This window comes from Coturnix japonica, chromosome 22 (genome assembly GCF_054131305.1).
Source record: "Coturnix japonica strain WE chromosome 22, WE-NBRP24, whole genome shotgun sequence".
Classification (NCBI taxonomy): domain Eukaryota; kingdom Metazoa; phylum Chordata; class Aves; order Galliformes; family Phasianidae; genus Coturnix; species Coturnix japonica.
In genome coordinates, this window is record NC_140684.1 from 8114702 (window position 1) to 8137198 (window position 22497).

Consider the following 22497-nt stretch of genomic DNA (forward strand, 5'->3'; position numbering starts at 1 on the left):
ATATTCATTGATTTTGCCCAAAGAGAAAAGCCTGCAGGAACCTGCCCCCACACACCTCATTGTAGTCCAGCGAGGAGTCATTGCAGAGAGCACAGATAGTAGCCAGCTCCACCAGCCCATCATACTGCCCACACCGCACAGGCTGCTCATCCTTCAGGCTATGGGAGGGAAACAAATGAACTCTTGAAGTGCCCCAGAATAAAAACGGTAACAGAGAAACTATAAAAACTGGAAATGGTGTTTTATAGAACTTCTGCTGCCATTAGGTCATCAAAGCAGGGGCAGTGAACAGCTGGTTATAGCATCAACAAGGTTGGAAATGGTTGCTAAGATCACCAAGTCTAACCATCAACCCATCCCCACTGTAACACTAAGCCATGACCCTCAGTGCCACTCCACCCTTTTCTCCACAACCTCTGGAGGTGGTAATGAAGATGATGAACCAGAAAAGGGGCAAAGACACCCCAGGGTTTCCATGTGCTCAGTGTCCAGAGGAGCTGCAGGACCAGGCTCCTCTCCCCAGCCACCCACTGCCCCATGGTGGAAATAGCCAGGCACATTTTGGGATGAAACAAAACCAATCCAGACCTCAGGAGAGGTAACTGCAGGTTAGAGCTGTGCAAACTCAGCTGCTCACCCGCTTGCTGGAAAAATAATTTGTCAGGCATTTATTAGGATCAGTTTATTCCACTGCAGCTTCCCAATGGAAAGAACATTTTGGAGCCCTTGTTAGAGCTCAGGAGCGGAAAACAGGGAGCGGCCAAGAAAATCTGAAAAATCTGTTTGCACAGGGATGAAAGCACTTCAGGCTGCGTTTTGGTGTTTGAGAGGGCAGAAACACTGGGGATGGCTTTTGCAGCATGTGATGTCCTGTACAGAGCTGGGAAGGGACAGTTGTGCTGGGAAAGGCATTGGTGGAAGAGCTGGGTGCTGCAAATGAACCTGAGAAAGGGAGACTGCAGCCTCAGGAGGGAGCAGACAAACGGGGCCTGTCAGTCCTTACTGAGCTGAAAAGCACCCATTAATGCCAGCTTACAACCTATGTCACATTTTAATGGAGACTCTTACTAAAAGATCAAATAGACTTAATAAATATTCATGAAATTAACTCTGAAGCTGCCATGAAGTGCAGTCATTGCGTGGATGAGCAAAGGGGATTGTGGCAAGGACGAGTCAGGGAACATCTCCCCGCAGTGACACGTGATGCGGAGAGTAAAGAAGCATTTGCCCCCCTCCATGCGCAATACTCAGTGCAGACACAAATTGATACCCAACGTCCCAATTTCTCCCCAGCTACAGCGGTGAGACTGAGTCTGCAGCACAAGGACCATACTCACATCTGTCCCTCGGGAGCGTAGGTGGAGCCAGTGATGCTGAACTCATGTAGGCTGCACTGGGTACCCTCCACCTTCTCCATGATGAACATCTGAAAGGGGACAGATGGACAAGGAGAGTCAGGCAGCGATTTGCTGGCATGCACCGCTCTCAGCTTCCACATTTGCCTCCTCCAGCTCCTTTAGTTCCATTGCAGAGGAGCGGTGCCCAGGCAGTTTCTAAGCAGCTGCCGGTATTGTTCTTGGAGCAGGGCTGGGGTTCTGCTGCCCAGCAGGAGGGACAGGATCCGACCAGCCGCAGGACCCCATGCCCCCCTTCCCAGCCGGCTCCCAGCCACCGGCTTGTGCTGCGTGTTCCCCAGGTTACAGCTTGGTTAATTAAACCCTGGAGAGTTGTAAAAGTCCCACATGCTCTAATTTGGAGCAATTTTTGCCTTTCAAACATCTACCAGGCCCATTCTTGCCATTACAGTGAGAGCAATGAGACCAAAAGGAATTAACATGCAATAAAAATCCTCCTCTTTCCACCTCCCCTCAGCTCCTCTTGGCACAGCTCTCCACCATCATCAGCATCACTGTCAGCTCCTGACCTGGCCAGGACAAGGGCACAGCAATGCTGCTGCCTGCCTAATTGTTATTTACGACCCGTGCTGGAGCCAAAAAGCAATATAATTAACAAATAACATTGGTTGGATGGAATGCATCCTCCCAGCCAGGAGGCAGCAATGCCTTCCTTGCTCCACAGTCCTGCTTGGTGGTTTGGGAAAGTGATGCAGGGACAATTACCGTTCATTTCCAGAAGATTTAATTAATTAAAACTTTCCCATGACCCATCATTAAGGCACAGTTGCATTTAGGATGTCGGTTGCTGTGACATTTGCCCTAGGGCTGAGCATCAGCCCTTTCTCCTGGGGACAGCACTTGCATTATTTCACTGGTCTCTGTTCTTTAAGCCCTCTCCTCTGAGCATCCCTGAGGGGATGTGAAGAAAAGTGCATGGCAAGAAGTGGCAGAAGAGACATGGAACCTCCAGCCACTCACTAACACCCAACAGACCTCTATAAAGAGCCCAAAGACCACATCTCCTTGGGGCAACTGAGTCAGACACTTGAGACAGAGGGAAAGCATGGCTGAAATTCCCTAAATTAGAGGCTTCAGCAATGCAGCACCTGGCCTGAGGCAGCACTAAAAGGGATTTCTGAAGGGGGAGCAGCCTTTGTGTCTTTTCAAGAAGCCCCAATGCCATTGTCTTGCAATTGAGCCAACACCTCCTGGCCCCTTCAGAAAGCAGCCTTCCATGCTCAGAATTGCAGGCTGGCCTTGTATTCATTAAAAATCCTGAAATCATCCATCCTCACCACTGGTGTTTTTGCATGATACGAGCTCTTTTGTTTTCAAACACAACTACGAAACAATCAGCACTTCCACAATAGCAACTTTCTTACTAGAAAAGGGAAAAAAAATAAATAAATCATTCCATGCCCTCTGTTTTTCCATGCCTATTTAAAATAGGTGCCATGGAACCCACAGCAAACAGAAGTTACGTCAGATTTCCTGCCTGCTCCTGGCCTGCATGACCAGCAGACATCACAAGGGTATTTGCAGGCTTTTGGGGTGATGTTTTGCAAATTTCCAAGCAGAAAAGGGGCACAGTGCAAGCAATGGGTGTCCATTTGCATTTGTTTTCTGTGATCTCTTTTAAAAAGGCACTCATCAAAAGGCAGGAGAGCTGCCTGGAGAAGCAGAAGGTTGTAATCAGCGTCATTCACCCATCAGCCAGCCCACGCAGCAGCGTCATTTTCCTCCAATGCCGAAGGTGGCCCCAAGTGACAGCACCCACCAAAAGCCAGCACGGCACAGCCAGCAACACTGGGAAACCCTGAGCACACCAGGTATCAAGAGATAACTGACTGGGGTTGTTCAACTGAGACAGAGCTGCTGAATCACAGCACAGAGCCAGGCCTGAACCCGCACAGCATCTCTGCTTTGCATCCTTGATTCCTGACACTGTCCTTATGCTCCTCAGGAATTGAGTTACAGTGTGTAAGAGGATGCTGTAAGTTCTTTGTGATGAGTAAAGTAGAGTAAAACAAGAGTAGAACAAGTTCTAGTTGCAAGAGACCCAGCAATGGTCACCAAATCCAACTGTTGGACAACACTGGGGCAGACCCAAAATTAAAACTAAGTTAAGAGCACCATCCAAATGCACAGGGCATCAGCCACCTCGCTAGGAAGCCAGCTCCAGCATCCACCCTCTTGGTAAAGAAGTTTTTCCTAACGTATAGCCCAAACCTCCCTGGTAGTAGCAGTGTGAAGCTGTTCATGTCACAGCTGAGCAGATTGTTCAGTAGGAAGCTGTGGGAGGGCAGCATCAAAACCCTCACTAAAACCTGGAAAAACCATGTTGCTTCAGCCACTAAATGGGAGATCTGATCTCAGGAGGGTATCAAATGATTTAGATATCAGAGAGCCCAAGCCACCCATAAGGTGAGCAGTGCAAACCACAGCTTTCATCTGATTTACTGAGTGGGTTTGTGGCTTGACTGCCTCACCACAGTGCCGTCATCTGCCGCAGACCCAGGGCTGGTGTCTGGCACATGGAGACTCAGCCAGCTCAGGCTCTGAGCACATAGAAACACATGGGATCTACACATCTGCACCCTGCTGTGTACCCTGGCTGTAGGAATGAGTTAAACGTTAACGATTGTTTCTGTGCTCAGATGCTGGGTTTGTCCATCATTATTTATTTTTAATATATACTATTTATTTTATACATCATTTGCTTAGGGCCGATGGGAGCCTCCCCCTCGTGTGAAACATGGACAGCTCTGTCAGCCCCTTGATCCAGCAGGGCCCCCTTGTAAATCATTTACGGGGCAGAAACATCAGACATTTCCAGTCATTTGTGGCTTGTGCTGAGCAAACCAAAGCTTGTGGCTGGTTGCTGCTTCACTACCCAACTTTCAGAGAGCAGGGAGGGTGGCCAGGGCCATTTTTCCCCTTGGTGACATATTTTCCATGGTTCTCCTATAAAACTGACGCGCCAAGACCATGAAAAAAGCTTTCCTGAGGAATAATGGGGAAACTGAGAAGCGCTGGGATGGCCCAGGCTTTCCTAACAAACCACCATGAACAGCTGGACCCAACTGACCCTCCAACTTTGGCCTCACAGATCCCAGTTTTCTAATTCTGCGTGATCTGGAATTTCTCATCAGTTTGGTTAAAACAGAAGGAAAATGGGCAAGAGAGCAGAAAAGGTGTTGACCACACTGGCTTCTCCAGAAGCTGTGTTAATACCGAAACCCAGCCAGAAGAGATGCTCCATGGAGAGGGAGACCTGAAACAAGTCTGAGGTGCAGATTTGCAATGCTAGAGTGTTCAGAAAAGCTAATGAAAAGGTGAGATTTTTCTGTTTACCATCACGCCAAGATAAGTCATAAACCTCCTCACACCCTCTTGGGCTGGAAGGAAGCTCAGGCCTTCCTACACTGTCAAACAGAACGTCTTACATGAAATTCCTAATGAGCAAAAGGCAGTGATTGCAGGAGGACAAAACAAGGCTGAGCACTGCAGTCAAGCTGGATGGGCCCTGTGGGCAGCCTGATCTAGTGGTTAGCAACCAGCCCATGGAGGGGCTGGAACCATATGTCCTGTAAGGTCCTTCCAACCTAAGCCATTCTATGATTCCATGATACAGCCCCCCAAAATGCCCTGTGCTCACCTGGCAGACGGACATCTGGTTGGTGGTGAGGGTGCCGGTCTTGTCGGAGCAGATAACAGATGTGCACCCCAGTGTCTCCACCGAGGGCAGGCTTCTCACAATGGCATTCTTCTTGGCCATGCGGCGGGTGCCCAGTGCCAGGCACGTGGTGATGACAGCCGGGAGACCCTCAGGAATGGCAGCCACTGCCAGGGCCACTGATGTCTTGAAATAGTAGATGGCACCTCGAAACCAGGAACCACCATGGACAGGGTCACTGAAGTGGCTGATGTTGATGACCCAGACGGCGATGCAAACAAGGAAGATCACTTTGGAGAGCTGCTGGCTGAACTCATCCAGCTTCTGCTGCAGGGGGGTTTTCTCAGGCTCTGTCTCCACCATCTGGTTTCGGATCTTCCCGATCTCTGTGTACACCCCTGTTGCAATGACGATTCCCACAGCCTTCCCAGCTGCAATGTTGGTGCCCTGGGAGGGATGGAAGGGGTGGTAAGTACATGGGCATGAAACCTCTCAGTCTGAGTTAGGAAACGAGCTGTTTCTTGTTAAAGGGGAATATTAGATCTTAAGATTGTCTTAAGAAGAAAATGAGCCATCAGGCCTCCTGGATTCTCCATCTGCTAAAATCTGGGTGAGTCTTTGCTCATCATAATCTCATACATGGCCCCTGACTTGATTAGAGAAGAGTAAATCACCTCCAGGCTCAAATTCCTTCAGCCATAAGGAGCCCTCTCAGCCCAGCTGAGATGATTTATGTTGAATGAGAGCACTTCCAGTGCTCAAAACTGTAACAGCCCCAGGTTCAACCACAAGCCTTTACCCCACCTGAAACTCACACTATTCAATACAAAACCAGCTAAGATTGCCCAGAGTTTAAGAGCAACATATTCCACAACTCAGATAAAATTTCATGGAAGCACCTCTCCATTTTTAGGGATCTGGGACCCTTTTTACACAACAAGGATCAGCATGCAGCTGATACTGCTCCTTGCCCATAGACCTCCCATGTTCATTGGTCTCTGCCTGGTGTCTGCAAAATCACAAGGTGGGGACTTACAGAGAAAAGCATGTTCTTCTTGTCCTGGTTGACAGCATGGGGGTCGGGGATGGGGTCAGCATGTTTGATCACCGACATGGACTCCCCTGACAAGACAAAAGCAAGGAGATCATAGAACATCACAGAATATCCCAGGTTGGAAGGGAACCACGAGGAACAAGGAGTCCAACCCCTGGCTCCACACAGGACCACACAAAACCCAAACTTTATGCCTGAGAGTGGTGTCCAAATGCTACTTGAACTCCAGCACCTTGACCAACAGTGATGGCTGCAGGGTGGGACTGGGAACCTCTCATGAAACCATGGACATTGCATGGGAACGCCCCACAGTTTGCATTTAGCAGAGCTTTGAATGATGTACTGAGTCCTCCCCAAGCCCTAAATCTCATTCCTCCACCCATTTCTCACTCCAGAAAAATGTTCAGCCCAGCACCAGCCCCAGATTTCACTCCTGGCAGTGGACAGAGGGCATAACTACCTTCAGCATTTGCCCCACCTGCACACACCTGTGAGGATGGACTGGTCAACCCGCAGCGTGGTGGAGCGTATTTCGATGATGCGAATGTCTGCTGGCACCTTGTCACCAACTGCAAGGAAAAGAGCAGAGCAGCTCAACCAGGGGCTGGGGAAGGGGCATGGTAAACTCCAAGACACTGGACAAAACCGTTCCAGGACCTTTCACAGCCAGAACAAACAGTCATCTGTGGGTTACCCAGTCCAGCAATCATGGGTGGAAGCATCCTGGCCGACTGACAGCCACTGTTTGCTGCCCACCGAGGCGCATGTTAAAAAAAAAGAACACAAAACAAAACCTGTTGAAAACTGCTTTCCGGCTGGGTTTCTTCCTTGCAGACTCTTGGCACGTCATGGCTCTTCCTCATGCTCCCTTATCGCCCAAACACAACGGCTTGTTGGAAATATTGAGATCAGCACAGCCTTTGCTTGCAACAATTCACATCACATTGTGCAACGCTCCGGCTTGGCTGTGACCAAACGTCTCCAATCCCAGATTTTAAGGAGCGCTTCCTCCTGAGGCTCATAAAATCCTCCCGAACTCGGGGCCGGGCTGCCCTGGCACTGCTCCACTGCACAGCTGTGTAATCCAGCTGTTGCTTTTGGATGATAAACACAGGGACCTGCAGACACCCCCAAACTTCCTCTTGCACAGACTTTGCAGCCACCCAAGGGAGCTGGATCTGCTCTAAAGGAGCAAATGGCTCTTCCTCCCCCATGGGAAAGAAAGAGGGGATTGCAAAACATGAGTGGAGCCTGCAGGCTCACAATCTGCTGACAGCATCTAAGGAGACCCGGAGCCCTGGTGCTATAGGGGTAGCATCTGCTCAAGGGTAGATGGCATGATAAACTTACATGGCAGGACAGATATCCCACAACAACCTGTCTGGTGGGTTATGGGGCATGCAGTGCTGCAAATCCTGCACAGAAAGAAGCGTGGGGGTGTCTGCAACTAAACAGGTGATGTTTTACCCCTTGCCCTCAAAACGTATTGCTGTCTGTAATGGAACAGCAGATTTTTCTGATCTGTGCTGCCAAACATGTTGCATTTGCACACACAAAGAGAAGTTGCTCCTTTCTGCCTGCACTACCACTGCCATCTCCAGGATGTCACCTGGATGTAGATGTACACCACTTGTTTAAAGCCACTGCTCCTGGTATACACCCCACCTGCCCTCACATGAGCCATGAGGCAATACTCCTCCTGCCAATGTCTCCATCACACTTTCTGACTTCCTCAGGCAGCCTGACAGCTTCCTTGCTCCTTGCTTTAAGCTGCTCAAACACAATATTTTCTAATTAATTTGCTAATAATCTGTGATCTCCTCCAAAATAACAGCTCATCCCTTTCCCTTCCAGATAGGACACTGGTCGTGCTGTTAAAAAGTAATATTTAGTGGGTGATGGGTAGGCAACAAGCACTCGATTTGGGGCAAGTTGGCAGGTGGTGCTGGACCCCATGGTGCTTTGGCATTGCAATGGCACTTCCCTCATTGGACGGTGGATGGGAAGGAATTGTGCCTGGGAGGGCTTATGAGAGCCATCCACCATCAGCCCCTGCATGTCATAAGTCAGTCTCTTGTCCCTAAAAGCTATTGCAGACCCCAGGACTGGGTCAGAGCTGGAGCTGGTTGCAGGAGCTCTTCCACCTCGGCCTCCGTGCACTATTTTAAAGTGCATCTTCCAGCTGAAGTACAACTGGAAGACATAAATAACAGCATGCTGGCTCAGGGTGGGAGGGATTGCAGCTTGTTTCCACTAGCACGGCCATGAGGAGGAAAGGAGAGGATTAGCATAGGGGCTCTGGGGGTTTACAGCACAGTTCAACACACAAACAACACAGGATAAGCAGAATGCATTGCTTCCCTATACTGGTGAGGCAGGTAGGAAATGCTGATGCATTTGAAATACAGAGCAAACCCAAAGAGAAGAGCCAGAGGGGGCCTGAAGTGTCAAAATACAGGGAATGAGCTCAGTGAGGAACATGGAAAGAAGCCTCTTCCTCTGGAAACCCCACCTCCCGAGGACACACTCTCACCCTACTACATCCAGGAGCCATCAGGCTGCCATCCTTGAGCCAACACCCCCATCCCGCTCTTTGGCTCCTTCCCATCCCATGCCCTACCTGCCACCTCCACGATGTCCCCAGGGACGATGTCGCGGGCACGAATCCGCTGCACCCCACTGCGGTCAGCACGGATCACCTTCCCCATTTCGGGTTCATACTCCTTCAGGGCCTCGATGGCACTCTCAGCATTCCTCTCCTACAGGCGGAGGAGCAGAGCTGATACAGTGGGGCTGTCCAACTGGTAGATGCTTTATACAGCAGTCATGGGTGCACCCAAATCCCACCCCTAGCTTTAGCACCCATTTGCACCATGGCTGGGGTCAGTTCTGCATCTGCTCCTGTTTGCTCTGAGATGGTCTCTGCTGCAGTAAGTCACAACAAGGCCTGGAAACCTCTTGGATCTTTCAACCAAGGCCAGAAGGTAGGCAGTGTACACTGGGATGGCAAACAAGTTAAAGTACTGGGACTCACAACTTCAAAAGCTGTCAAAGCGAGATCAAAGAAATGAACCTGGAGGCTGCTAAGAGGTCACAGCTTTGAGTTGTGCCAGGGGAGGTTCAGGTTGGATATTAGGAATAATTCCTTCTCAGAAAGAGTGGCAATGCGTTGGCACAGGCTGCCCAGGGAGATGGTGCAGTCACTGTCCCTGGAGGTGTAAGACTGAGGGATATGGTTAGTGTGCATCATGGAAGGGGTTGGTGGTTGGACTGGATGACTTTAGAGGTCTCTTTCAACCTTAATGATTCTATGATTTTATCTGCACAGAGCAGTACAGCCAACAGGCTGCTGAATGCTTCAGAAATGAGTTTCCAAAGGCAAGAAGCCATCAGACCTTCAGCTGAAGCTCCAATCACACACAGCAGAGACCTTCAGAGACTGTCCCTTACCTGCCACACACCAACCACAGCATTGGCTATCAGGATCATTATGATGACAACAGGCTCCACAAAGGCTGTCGTGCTCTCCTCTCCTTCTTCAAACCAGGCCAGGATCTAAGGGCACGAGAAGAGAAGGGGCACAATGCAATTGAAACAACAAGCTCCACTGTTTCAAGACACCAGAGAGAAGACAGCCAATACAGCTCAGAGACTGACCCCGCAGCTCCTTCCAGCCTCGAGCCCCACTCTCCATCCCATTAAGACCCAGCACCATAAGGCAAGCAAAGCATGCACAAAAACATTTTCACTCCATTTAACTGGTTGTTGACTTGCGTCGTGTCAATACAACACCTGGCTGCTCTGCTGCAGTGAGCACCAGCACACAGAACCTTTGACACAGGGGTTTGTGTTGCTCTCACATCGAGCAGATGACAACATCTCACCAGCCAACACATCACTGCATGTTGTTTTTGGAATGCATTTTAACTCACAGGGGTCCAGCCTCCATCCTTATCCTAGAGGCTTATCCTGTGGTTGTTCAGCCATGCAACGCTCTCAGACTGTAGTGACCCTGAGCCAGTTGGGATGTGCCACCCCAAAATTACCACTATGAACCTTGGGATTTGGGAAGCCTCCCTACAGCCCTAATGCCTCCATAGTCCTGGTGTTTCACTGCCAGAGCTTTCTGCTTAATAACTGAAAAATCATCTTATATTCAGCTAAAAAAAGCTCCTGTTTTTCTGCTTTTCCTCCACATGCATGTTAAGGAGAGGGTAAGCATTCCCACCCTTTCTCCAGCACAGACAGTTACATGGTCTGTTTTTCCTGGGAAATTCAGAAGAAATGCCTATTTTTGAACTAAATAGAAAGAAAGAAAGAATTACTAAAATGAAATTGGTCAGCTGGTTACTAAGGCAGCTGAAAGGAGGAGACATGAGACACAGATTCACCACCCTGCTGCCAAATGCCCTGAACAGCAGCACTCAAAAAATAAGTATTTCTCCAGCTTGGTGGGAAATATATCCTAACAGAGCAGCTCCCAAGGTAAGCTGTGGGCAAAGCCAAGCTAAAGGCCAACTTTGGAGAGAGGTTTCCATGCACTGATTTCACTGCAAAGGAAACAGTGCAACCTCATCCCCAAAGACACTAGTGGGAATTGCTCCCCATTTCAACTCAGTGAGCATAGGGTGCTCATGGAGCATCTCCCTCATGCTGAAGACAAGCTGCAGGAAAGGAAATGCCTGGAAATGGCAATAGCATTAGCTAGACCCTCCCAGGAACCCCTTCCAGTGCCATTCCCAACACATCAACTGTGGTTAAAAGTAAAGCCAGATTCATGCCTTGTGCCTGCCATACACAGAACCCTTGCCCAAGGCACTGCAATGCCCAATCCCTGCCGTCTGTGCCAGCAGGATGGGAAGGATGTGAGCAGCAGGCGAGAGGCAGCGCCCACGCAAGCAGCCAAAACAGTGCCAGGGCAGAGGAAGAACAAAAGAAAAAATACATGGAACAACAGATTGGATTTTCAGTTCTAATCCAAAATGCAAATGCCTCCATGCAGCAGTGGAAGGGCTTCAGGAGGAGATGGTCGTTACTCCAAGCAGGAAAGCCACCCTTGGGCTGCCATCAGTACTTTCCAAAGCTTCCAAGGAAAAGACACAAAGGGAAGTAATTTCCCCTAAATGGGGGAGGATAAACTATCACCCAAACAGAATCACAGAATCATCAAGGTTGGAAAAGACCACCAAGATTATCTGGTCCATCCATCACCATTGTGCCCAGCAACCATGTCACAACGAGCTAAGAAGAACCACCCAGCTGTGTCTTCTGCAACAGCTTGACATGAATTTTTCAGCATGGATGACTTGAATGAAAGGAATCAAGGCTGCCAAGCTATCACTGAACTGTGGCAGAAGAATCTGGCAGTGGCAAAGCTTCAAGGCAGGCAGATGACTGTAGGGTTTCTAATTTAATTCATGCTATTGGCATTCACTTTGAACAGCAATGCTGGGGCTCAGTTGCTAGAACCAGGGCCCTTGGGCCTCCATCTCTGGTGTAGTCAGAGGGTGGTGGGATATGGCTTTTGGATGGATGGAACAGCATTGCTGAGAAATCCTACAGTCTCATCTCCAAGGTATGTGCAGTTTGCCACTAAGCCCCATGCAAACACTGCACTGCTGGTACACCTCCTTCATCCAACACCCATATTCCTCTGTCCCCTTTGCTACTACTCCCTCCAGATCAAAACAACCAAGGTCCATTTCACTAGTGCTGATGGAAATCTGATGCTCCCTTCACACACATCACTCAAGCACAGGATATAGATCCTCATCCCCTCCTCCCCTGAGCCCCAATGGGGCTGCACCAGCCCTGAACCCACAGTACTTACAAAGGAGAGGAATGCTGCCATCAGAAGGATGCGGACCAGGAGATCTTCAAACTGCTCCAGCACCAGCTCCCAGAGGGACTTTCCTGGTGGGAAAACACAAACCCAAGCACTGTCAGTGCTCTCAGTACTGCAGTGAGCATGGAACTGGGGCCAATAGGACCGTCTCCTGCTGCAGCAGGGCTGCTCCTGGCCAGATCTCTGTATTTCTGCTCCCACATGATACCCCCTCTGCCAAAGGAAGGCTCTGCTGCCAGCCCCACTGGCTCTGGGATTAAAACCAGGATTAAAAGAAAGGATCCCAAACATTCCCCTTTCTCCATCCCAGTCTTCCGCATCCCCTCTCGCCCCACGACTCACCTTCTTCTGCAGGGAGCTCTGTGGAATTCCACCCGCAGCCCAGGGAGCAGAAAAGAAAGGAAGACATGGGGAGAAAAAAAAAATAAATAAGATTAACCAGTGACCTGGGACCAGAGCAGCAACCCCTTGCCTTACAACTCAGCAGTCCATCAAGTACCCCAAAACTCCATCGAGTACCCCAAAACACAGCTTCTTTTGCTCACATCCCTGCATGAAGAAAGCTGGTGATCAGACTCGCAAGTCTGACATCATGCAAACAGCAGTGGGTGCTCCCATGCCAAAGAAATGTCACTTCTCTGCTGCAAACGGAGACCAACAGTGTTTATTCCTGCACTCAGCTTGCCTAAAAATGCCCACCCTACAAAGAGCTCAGTGCCAACAGAGAGGCACTGGGTCAGGCTCCCTAAAGCTGTGGGTGCCCCATCCCTGGAGCTGTTCAAGGCCAGGTTGGATGGGATCCTGAGCAGCCTGAGCTGGTGGGGGAGCACCCAGCCCATGGCAGGGGGTTGGAGCTGGATGATTTGTAAGGTCCCCTTCAATCTAAACCATTCTGTGATTCTATGCTCAATAGAGTCATCACTGAGGTTCATCAATGAAGGTACCACCTGCCTGAGCAGGAAGTGAAACAGCTCAGCTGCTTTCCATGCTCTATTTCCATGCAGAGAAACGAGAAAGAAAAAAAAACCACCTCAACGCACAAACAAACATAGCAAAAAACAAACTTTTGCTGAGCAAAACAGTGAAAGCATGAAGCCCGTGTGCATTTTCACTGCAAACTGGTGGCAGAAATGCTTGCTATGGGGTTTTACAACCCAAGTCCCTCCCAAATAACGATGCTCTGAAGTGATCTGCCACAAGGAGCACACACTGTATGACATGCCTGTTATTTTCATTGCAAAAAGAAAGATCTATTGCTGGAGTGACTTCAGCAGCTCAACCACTCTGCAGCATATCAGGAGGAAGCTGCTCTTCTCCCTTCTGCACCCAGCTTCCTCCCCACCCCCAGTTTCCTCCCCCAGCCCTGCCACCCAAACAAGGGCATGGGAGCCCTTCTGCCTTTTTTCATCATCCTTGCTATGCTGTGAGGGTGCAGCGTGAAACACCTGGGGGCCAGGCAGCTCCCACCCCATCCCAGCTGCCCCAATTGCTGCCTGAGCTCCTCCCATGTATCGTTTGCATGAAGCAGCCCCAAAGCTGTTTGCAGAGCGGAGACTTTGCATGAGCTCTGCAGACGCCAACATGAAAATGGGCAACATGAGGCCAGGAGGAAGCCAACAGCCCACTGACTGCATCACCATCACCAACCCCAACCCTTGGGAACGCTGCTGCTTCCCAAAACAAAGCTGATTTGAGCATGCTGAGAGCTGGGCACACCTCTGATAGAGACACCTCATCCCACCTCCCTCCACGTGACAGCCAGGCATAGCCACGCAGGTGCCACCTGCCCTTGGGGACATCCTGCCCTGCGTTCCGGGTCAAAGCACAGCACTCAGACGTGGCAGGAGTTGCATTATTATAGAACTCTGAGGGACGTGCCTGTATCCTCAGCCACGAGCACCTTGTGTGGTGAATGCTAAAACACCACCTCCCCAACGTTACAGGATCAAATCAGATTTTCCTCATGGGAAACACAACTGCTGCCAAGCAGGGAGGGATGGGGAGCATCAGATGGGCAACCATGCAGCCCCACACAGGCAATAGGGTCAGAGGAGCTCAGCAAACATCCTTCCAGCCATATTTCTATGTTGTAAACTCTTCTTTGTGGGTTCTTTTTTTTTTTCCCCCTTCCTTTTATTTATTTTTCCGTATGCAGGGTAGGGGAAATGGATGGGTAAAACAAGCAACGCATCCGATTCCCAAACCTCGCCAACAGGCAGGAAAAAGTGGAGAAAAGAGTAAGAAAAACCCTAAAATATCCCCAGCTGGGACAGCAGCCCTGTCCGTGACACAAAGCAGAGCAGCTCTGGGAACCTTCAGGTGCAGAACAAGTTGTTATTGGAAGCGGCCGCACTTCCGAGCCCCCATCTCTGGGTCCCCATCCCCACGGCACAGCTAATTGAGCTCCTATGGGGAGCACTGTTGTGTCACATCTTGCTGGCTGTGACAGAGGGACCTCAAGGTAGATTTGGGTTCTACTGAGCTGAGTTGGTGGATTTACCCCCCAAAAAGTCCCGTACATAAAGAAAAGAGCAGCCATGCATGCAGAACATGAGCAGGTTGGGGCTGCCCCAGTGACCAAGCTAAAGGATAGTGCATAGAGAGGGGGCAAAAAATCTTCTCTTTGGAGTCACAAACCCCAACCACACACCCACGTACTTCAAACAAGACAATATAATTTTGGGGTACAAGCAAAGTTCAGTCAATGAGCTCATCCTCACTTTGCCCAAGCTCTGCTCGCACCCCAACCTGCCCAGGATGTTGTCCCTGACCCTATCAGCCAATCCCTGGGCATGCTCACCCTACCTGTTCTGCAATAATCAGGGATCCTAACACTCACCCCAAAGCTCACCCTGCAGCATCGGTCCCACAGCCCAGGGGTACAGAATAAGGACAATCCTACCCATCCCACTCCACTCTCCCCTTCCCTTTGCTCATGGGAATTGCTTATCTCCCAAACACTGCATGGCATGAGCATCCTGCAAAGGGCAGCTGCCCTATAACAAGGGGGCCCTGTGTCTTGGGTCTGGGGTAAAATGGGGCTCCTTGGCCTGGGGTGGCTCTATCCCCCATACCTCCCTGATGGCCCCATAGGGTCTCTGGGCAGTGGGAGGGGGGAGCGCACAGCTCCGGCTGGGAGGGAGGATGCGAGCAACTGAAAGGAGAGTTTTGTTCCCTCCTGCACCAACGCAGTGGAAAGAATTTCCCGCTCCGTCTCCTGGGTGGAAAAGCTAAAAAATCTGCATTTAAATAGTAACAGCTTCAGGGGAATTAAAAACAATAATAATACAGGCATAGGAGCTGGGATCAAATAAAGCTTAAGGTGAGCACTGTTCTCATATGATTGCCCCCAAACACCCTGGAATCCCCCCCACATCTTCACCCCCCTCCTGCAGACTCAAAGCGGGGCACTCTGCCACCCCCTTCCTCACATTACACATTTCATTTCATTGCCCTAAAACCATTTCTTTTTTTCAGATCATTTCCCACTGATGCTCCAGTGGTTGCTCCTAACCGGCTTCTTTTGGCACAGACCGGCATTGTCAGCCTTATGGTCTCTTCCCTTGGCCACCACCCCCAGAGCAATGCCCTGGAGCCACCTCTGAACCAAAACCTCAGCAAATGTGCAGAAAACCAAAGCATCATCCAACCCACAGCAAAAGAAACCTCTGACTTTGCAACGCGTCCGGGCACACTGCGCCGTGCACAAGCCAGAGCGTCCAACACCCAGCAGCATCAAATTTAATAACATTTAGGATTAAATAATGTTAGGATAACAGCTTAGGAAAGCAAACACACCACGCTGCAGTGCTCAGCCTTTGCCGTGGCCCACGGTGCTGGCTCAGCCCGTGCAGAGCCATGTGAGGCTTCCAGTGTCCCAGGAGAGGGCACTGAGTGTTGAAAACTGCATTTAGTGACAAAAATTGCACTGAACCTTAAGGCTGAACGCTGTGAGATCTGGGGAAGGGCAAGGTGGGAATGCGTTCAAAGGGTTTTCTCTTCCCTAAAACACAGAAGAAATGGGTTATTGGGCTGAAAATGATGAAAATGAGATGGGCTGAAAATGAAACATTTTCAACATAAGATGTGCTTGATCCTGGGATGCTCAGCATGCATGAACCACAGAATGGTTGAGTTGGAAGGGATCTTACACACCACCCAACCATTACCATGGGCTCAGGCTGCCCAGTGCCCCATCCATGGCCTGGAGCACCTTCAGAGATGGGGCAGCAAGGCGATAAGCTGGAAGCATTGGTTGCATTTCCTTTTTCTATGATTTATTTCCCACTAAGTATAATGTGTGCATACAAGGGATGAAAATGTATATACATATATGCATATTTCATATGTGTATGATATATTCAGGTAGGGTATATATGGAGCAGTTTGATTGTAAGGGATCTACATAAACCCACAAGGAGATCTATAAAGGTACCACTAAATAGCTCCAGATGTCCATGTATACACATGTGTCAAGAGGAGGCAAGAAAGGGAACAGCACAGAACAGCACAACACTGTGTGTACACCATGCATTGCTACAGGGGGCTGCTCCCCCTCACCCCCCCCGGGTCCTCCCTGCAGTGGAGCTGCTCGGTTTTCGCTTTTTCCATCTCTCACCACATTTTCCTTATTTTAGTGCTTTCTGTTGACTCAGAGGTTGCAAAATGGAAAATTAAATATATATATATAATAAATAAAAGGAAAGATGAGAGGAAAGGAGGGAGCGCAGGCAGGTAGCAGCACCGGGGGGCTCAGCCTTGGCATTGATTTTGGGTTCCTCCCACAGCGAAGGGAGGTGTTAGAAAGGAAAAGTAAAGAAAAAACAAGTGGGAAAAATGACAACAACAATAAGAAGAGAATAATCATAAAACAACAAATAGAAAACAATAACCCTTACATTTGGGTGTACCGGGTGCAGCCCTGCCTGCCGGTCCCCACTCACCCCCACCCTTCCCCAACCCCCAAGTGCTGTTTGAACACAGGAAGCACCCGAGGCACAAACACATGGGGAGGAACCCCGGGGACTCGAGCACAGAGCGGATTTCCTCCCCGAAACGCAGCCCCGTGAGCATCGAGCAGCAACGTCCCTTCATTTGGTTCAACCCCCCACCCCAACCACAATGGATCTCGGGGCCAACAGGTGTCCCAGAGCGACTTGCAAATGGGAGGTAAAAATAATCAAATGGGTTCATCTGCATCAGCGCATCCAGCGACACGGGCAGATGGTGGAGATTCAAATGTTAGGAGGGTTTGGATCAGCGCTGCTTGGAAACTCGGGTTTCCAAGAGGAGCGGAGCTTTGTGTTTTGCTAAAGATGGGTTGGTTGGTTGCAGGGATGTCCTCGGTGATGCGCGGTGCAACGGGGGCACTGCAGCAGGTGGACGGGATTAGAAAGGAATCAAACAAAATATCATAAATAGGGAAGGGAAAAAGCTTTTCTACAATGACGGTCCAGACATCCAGCCCTCAGCCACCCCAAGGGCTCCCCGCAACCCCTGGGTACACACTGGGTATTCACTCCATATTTCAACCGCTTCTCACTAAGAAAAAGCAAAGCTCAGGGGCCAAACCCACTCAGCTCCCAGCTCCCATCCCCGGGCCGTACCCCCAGCAGCAGCAGCAGCCCCCAGCCCCCCCTGCCCCGCACACACCCACGCCGGCGGCCGCTCGCGTCATGGAAACGCTGTGCGCGACCGCAGCCCGCTCTGCTGCCTTTGGCTCCGGCTGAGCAGCGCTCCCGGCTCCTCCCGCTGTTACCTGTTGTAAAGCGCGATAGAAGCGGCGAGAGTTGGGCTCCAGCATCGGGTCGTTGGGTTTCTTAATTACTGCTTCTTTTTTTTCTTTTAATGTGTGTTTATTTTTTAGCTTGAACGCATTTTCAAGGTAGGCTGCTGGGTGGTGTTTATCGAGAGATGTGAGTCACAAAGCACCAACACATGCATAGCAGTAGGTGCAGGTGGGATGGGGTCTGCCCTTCGGAGCTGTGGGCAGCACTGAAGCCAACCCATCACCACTCCAGCAGCAATCTGCTTTTACCCCCAGGTTTTGGGGAGAAAAAGATGAAAGAAGCATTTGCACCCCTGATGTCCCATGCACAATGTGTGCTTTATCCCACTGCTCACAGCTTCAGAATCATTCAGGTTGGGGGAGATCACTATGATCATCCAGTCCAACCATCAAGCATTGACTCATTTGTGATGTCCTGTGCAGCCTTTGTGGGGTTGGGGTGCTGTACAGCACTCAGTGTGCCCCATATTCCCCATAGAATCTTAGAATTACCCAGGCTGGAAAAGACTTGAAGATCATCAAGTCCAACCGCAGCCTAACCATAGTACCCTAACTCTAACAACCCTCTGCTAAATCATATCCCTGAGCACCACATCCAAACGGCTCTTAAACCCATGTGGGGCTCCCTGTGGGGGTGCCCCCTCCAGACCCTACCTTGATAACAGCATAGTCTGCCCACACTCACACTAAATAACCCTTAAAAAAGGCATTTTGATGGAGTGTCACCGCTCCACCCCAATGTGCAAACACTGAATATAGGGGAAAAATCAAAGCTGGCTCATCCAGTGGTCTGCACATATGAAAAACATGGGGGAAAGCATCACAAGAACGCACAGAAAAGCATCACATCATCTCAATTCTTAGCAGCAGGCAAATGGAAGAGGCGTGGGACAGAACATCTGGATTAATCCACATCTGGATTAAGGGCACAGTGCTCACTGTTTGGGATTTACCCCAAGAGAGGTGACCACAGAAACACAACAGAACGGCCCAGAGTTGGTTTGGGGATGGGAAAAGACTGAAACGTGCAGAGAACAACAGTTGTTGGAAAAAGATGAGAGTGCACTGGGCTGTATTGGGCTCAATAAGGTACTTTGGGGGATTCAAAGGATGCTCTGTGGGAGCAGCACTCCCTAAACCTGCACTGAGCATCCCCCCATGCAACCAAACACCTCAACCATGCTCTACACATGTAGCAAATGGAACCATGAGCAACATCACACGAGTGTGCACATAGGGTGAGGGGAAGGGCAAACCCCAAGGAAAGGCAGCACCCATGGGCATACAGCAGAATGAGGGGATGTGGGGCTTTGTGTACATGTAAGGCTGGGCAGCCTGAAAGTGTGAGATCCAAACCTGAGTTCCCTACAGCACAACGATGGCAGCGTGCAGTTGTGCCGTAGGAGTGCCCGAGCATCACCCCTAAGGGAAGCGATTGGAAGGGAAAAAAATACATAAAAATAAAGAAATAAAGAAAAAAAACAACCAACACAAAAAGAAGACGTAGCATGTTTGTGAATCAGCCTGCAGAGCGTGTGTTTCGGGGGTGGAAAAGGTGGGCGATGAGCAGAGGAACAGAGCAGAGAGAGATGAGTCACAAAACGCCGCTCTCGCTCTCCCTCTCCTCGCCGGCAGCACAACCATTGCAGCGTGAAATGGGAAATTTCAGCTTTCCATAGGGTTGTTTTATTTTTTTTTTTCCTTCTCCTTATGGTTGGGGATGGGTTGGAGCCGTCACCTCTGTGCTGAGCTGGGGGGAGCAGGGAGGGAAACGTCCCTGTGCTGCGAGCAGCCGGCTCTGCTGCCGTGCAATTGGGTTACTGATGGGGCAAAGAAAGTTATGCGTGTGCATAACATCAGCAATATGGAGAGTCTGAGCTCTCAGAGCGTGGAGACGCCTGCCCAGAGCCCTGCACAATCTGCAGCAGCTGCCTGCCCACTAATTGGAGATATTTAATATCTGCTTCCTCCTGCAGTGTGGGCAGTGGGGCTGCAAACAGCATTGTGGGCTCCCAAAGAACACAGAACCTCCAAACTATCTATCTATAAATACACACACACACACTTCTATATAAACATCCACGGTCATTGCATCTCACCTGATGCCAGAGCTCTGCAGCTCTTTCTTTGAAATGCATCAGCTCCAGAAATAAGAACAGTCAGAAGGGGATGGAAGCAGCTCCCCAGCGTATGTCAAAAGATGGATCTTAGGGGGATGGCGCGTCTCAGGCTGTGATTCATGGCACCTCTGGCAGTTTGATTCAGGTTTAGGAGGAAATGAATGAATGAAAATGGAACCGCTGGAGCCGCAGGTCTGCCCTGAGCTGTGAGATTGGGGTTTTCTTCCCCCTTATGAACTCTGGGCACACACAAGTGAGACACCAACTGCCTCGTGCTTCCGCTGACGGAACTGAATTTAAATTCAAATTAAAACACCATCTAACATGAGCCATCTTCACTGTCACTGCGCTGCCCCACAACACAACCCCAATGGGCTCTCCCAAACCCAAAAACCTGCAACCTCTGCACAACCTGTGAGCTCCCACCACACTGTCAGAAAGGCTGGTGGCCCAAGGGTGAGGTTTTAAAGCAAAACCAGTAAGCCACAAAGGGAGGTGGTGGTGCCAGGGTCAGGCTGCAGGGCTGTGAGCACTGACGGAGCTGTGGGTGTCCCTGTGCACTGCAGGCAGTGGGACCAGACGGCCTTTGGGGTCCCCTTCCAAGTCAAATGATTTTATGGCTTTGCAAAACATTAATGATAATTACATGATATCTAGGTTGCAGCCGTGGGATGTCCCCAATGCAGCCAATCTCATGCACCAGCAGCCTGCAAGAAATGCAGGGTCTGAAGCAAAGGCTGCACCGCAGACAGAGGTGAGCACACAGCCAGTGCTTGGAGAGGTGCAATGGGGGGAAGCAGGAAAAAAACCTCATCAAATGGCCACTGTTAGCCCTCTGCTTTGCACCTACATCACGTGGCGCTGGGCCTGACTCAGCAGGGATGATTCACCTGGGCAAACAGGGGAGAAGCCACCGCGCTGCTGCTGTGTGACCCCACTGCGGGGCAGCAAACCCAGCGCTGGGGTAACCTGTGTGGGAGCGATGCTCGGCCTCAAAGCAGAAGGACTCTCAGCTCACGGGGAGGGGATGCAGCTGCCCGCTCCTAACACAGCCGGAGCGGGGAGCAGGTGGGATGCGCTCTGCTCGGGGCTACTGAATGGACGCGGGGTCAGCGCTGGGAGCAGCTCACAGCTGCACGGGACTCACCGGGGGGAAGCACAGCCCTGGTCCCTTCTGACAAACGGAGCTTTTCCCTGCCCTGAGCTACGGGGATCAAACAGAAACGAGACCCAACAACTCGCTCCGAGCCGGGACGGAGCACAACCCGCTCAGCTCGGAGGCACCATCCGCTCCCCCGAAGCCCCGCAGCCCGAGCAGCCCCGCACGGTTCCCACCGAACGCTCCCGACCCCGATTTTCCACCGACATCCCCCATCCGGCCACGACAAACTTCTCCCACCCCGCACAGCGGAACAGCCGAATTAACCCCACCCCGCTAATTACCCTCCACCAACCCTTCCCTACCCAACAGGTGCCCCCATCCCATTCACTCACTCACCATTGGGGCCGTACTTCTCCCGATTACGGCGGACCTGTTCGGGGCTGAGCCCGCAGCTCTCGGACACACCGAAGCGGCTCAAAACGTCCCGCACCGGCAAACTGTGCGCTGCCTCCATGCCCCGCCGGCACCGCCCGGAGCGAACCCGGGGCCGGCGGGGGACGGGGGGGACGGGGACGCGCAGAGATCGCACTCGGGGACCGCGGCTCCCTCGGTACCTCCGGGGAAGGGGAGCCCCGCTCCGGTCCGCCCCCCGCTCCGCCCTGCTGCCGATTCCTCCGCCTCCCCCCGGAGCCGCCCCACGGTCCGTCGCTTCCGTGATTTTCATCGCAAAGTTTTAGGAAACAGCTGTGGAGAGGCTCCTCCAGCAGCGAGCTGCTTCATCACCGCTCAGTCTGATGCTGGAAGACATGGGAAGGCTTAATATGAACCAAAGCGCTGCGTGGGACCCCCCAGTGCCCACCCAGCGCTGCTTCTTGGTGTCCCCTTGCAGCCATGCCCTGAGATGGGGACATCCCAGTGATGAAGGGAGCCCCACAGCACATGGAATGCCACCGCTGTGATGTACCTGGAGAGATACACAGCACAAAGTGTCACTGCTGGGCAGGAGGCAGGAAATGTCCCATCCATGTGGCACAGCATCACTGTCACCGCTCTCAGGGCCACATGGTGCTCCTCTGCCCATAGCACAGCACCTCCATGGGAGCCCATGTGATGGTTCTGTCCCAGCGTTGGTCCCTACTGGTGCCTGATGGAGGGGGATCCCCCTTGCACAACATGTGGCCTTTGAGTTGCTGTTCTGCAACGTGGTGGTTCCCCGAAGCAAGAGCTCTGCACACAGCAGCACCATCATGAGTTCATAGGATCATAGAACCACTGAGTTGGAAGGGACCCCCAAATGCCATCTGGTTCCACTCCCTGCAATGTACACCCACAGCTCCATCAGGTGCTCAGAGCCCCCCCAGCCTGTCCTTCGGGGTCTGCAGGGATGGGGCATCCACACCCATCTACCAAAGCAGGTCTACCCTAAAGCCCATTGGTACACACAACAGCCATCCCACACCTATGGGATGCTCTATGCAATGCCTCAAGCTCCCCATGCTGGGAATGCTGCTGGAT

At 51.1% G+C, this 22497-nt stretch overlaps 1 protein-coding gene across 3 annotated transcripts in view; it reads right to left on the minus strand.

The window, feature by feature from the left end:
• Positions 1–21656, minus strand: part of ATP2A3 (ATPase sarcoplasmic/endoplasmic reticulum Ca2+ transporting 3) — a 32904-nt gene extending 11248 nt beyond the window's left edge. For 2 of the 3 annotated variants that reach the window (XM_015880900.3, XM_085521729.1), the window contains exons 1-10: positions 21379–21656; positions 12315–12332; positions 11958–12040; positions 9578–9682; positions 8748–8886; positions 6616–6696; positions 6110–6195; positions 5056–5520; positions 1338–1426; positions 56–158 (exon numbers count right to left, since the gene is read on the minus strand). In XM_015880900.3, the coding sequence (XP_015736386.2) occupies positions 56–158; positions 1338–1426; positions 5056–5520; positions 6110–6195; positions 6616–6696; positions 8748–8886; positions 9578–9682; positions 11958–12040; positions 12315–12332; positions 21379–21496 (1287 nt within the window). In that variant the 5' untranslated portion in view covers positions 21497–21656. Of the gene's footprint in view, positions 1–55; positions 159–1337; positions 1427–5055; positions 5521–6109; positions 6196–6615; positions 6697–8747; positions 8887–9577; positions 9683–11957; positions 12041–12314; positions 12333–17730; positions 17900–21378 lie in introns of those variants that run through there. The other variant, XM_085521730.1, reaches the window with a different exon arrangement.
• Between the last annotated feature and the right edge of the window lie 841 nt (positions 21657–22497).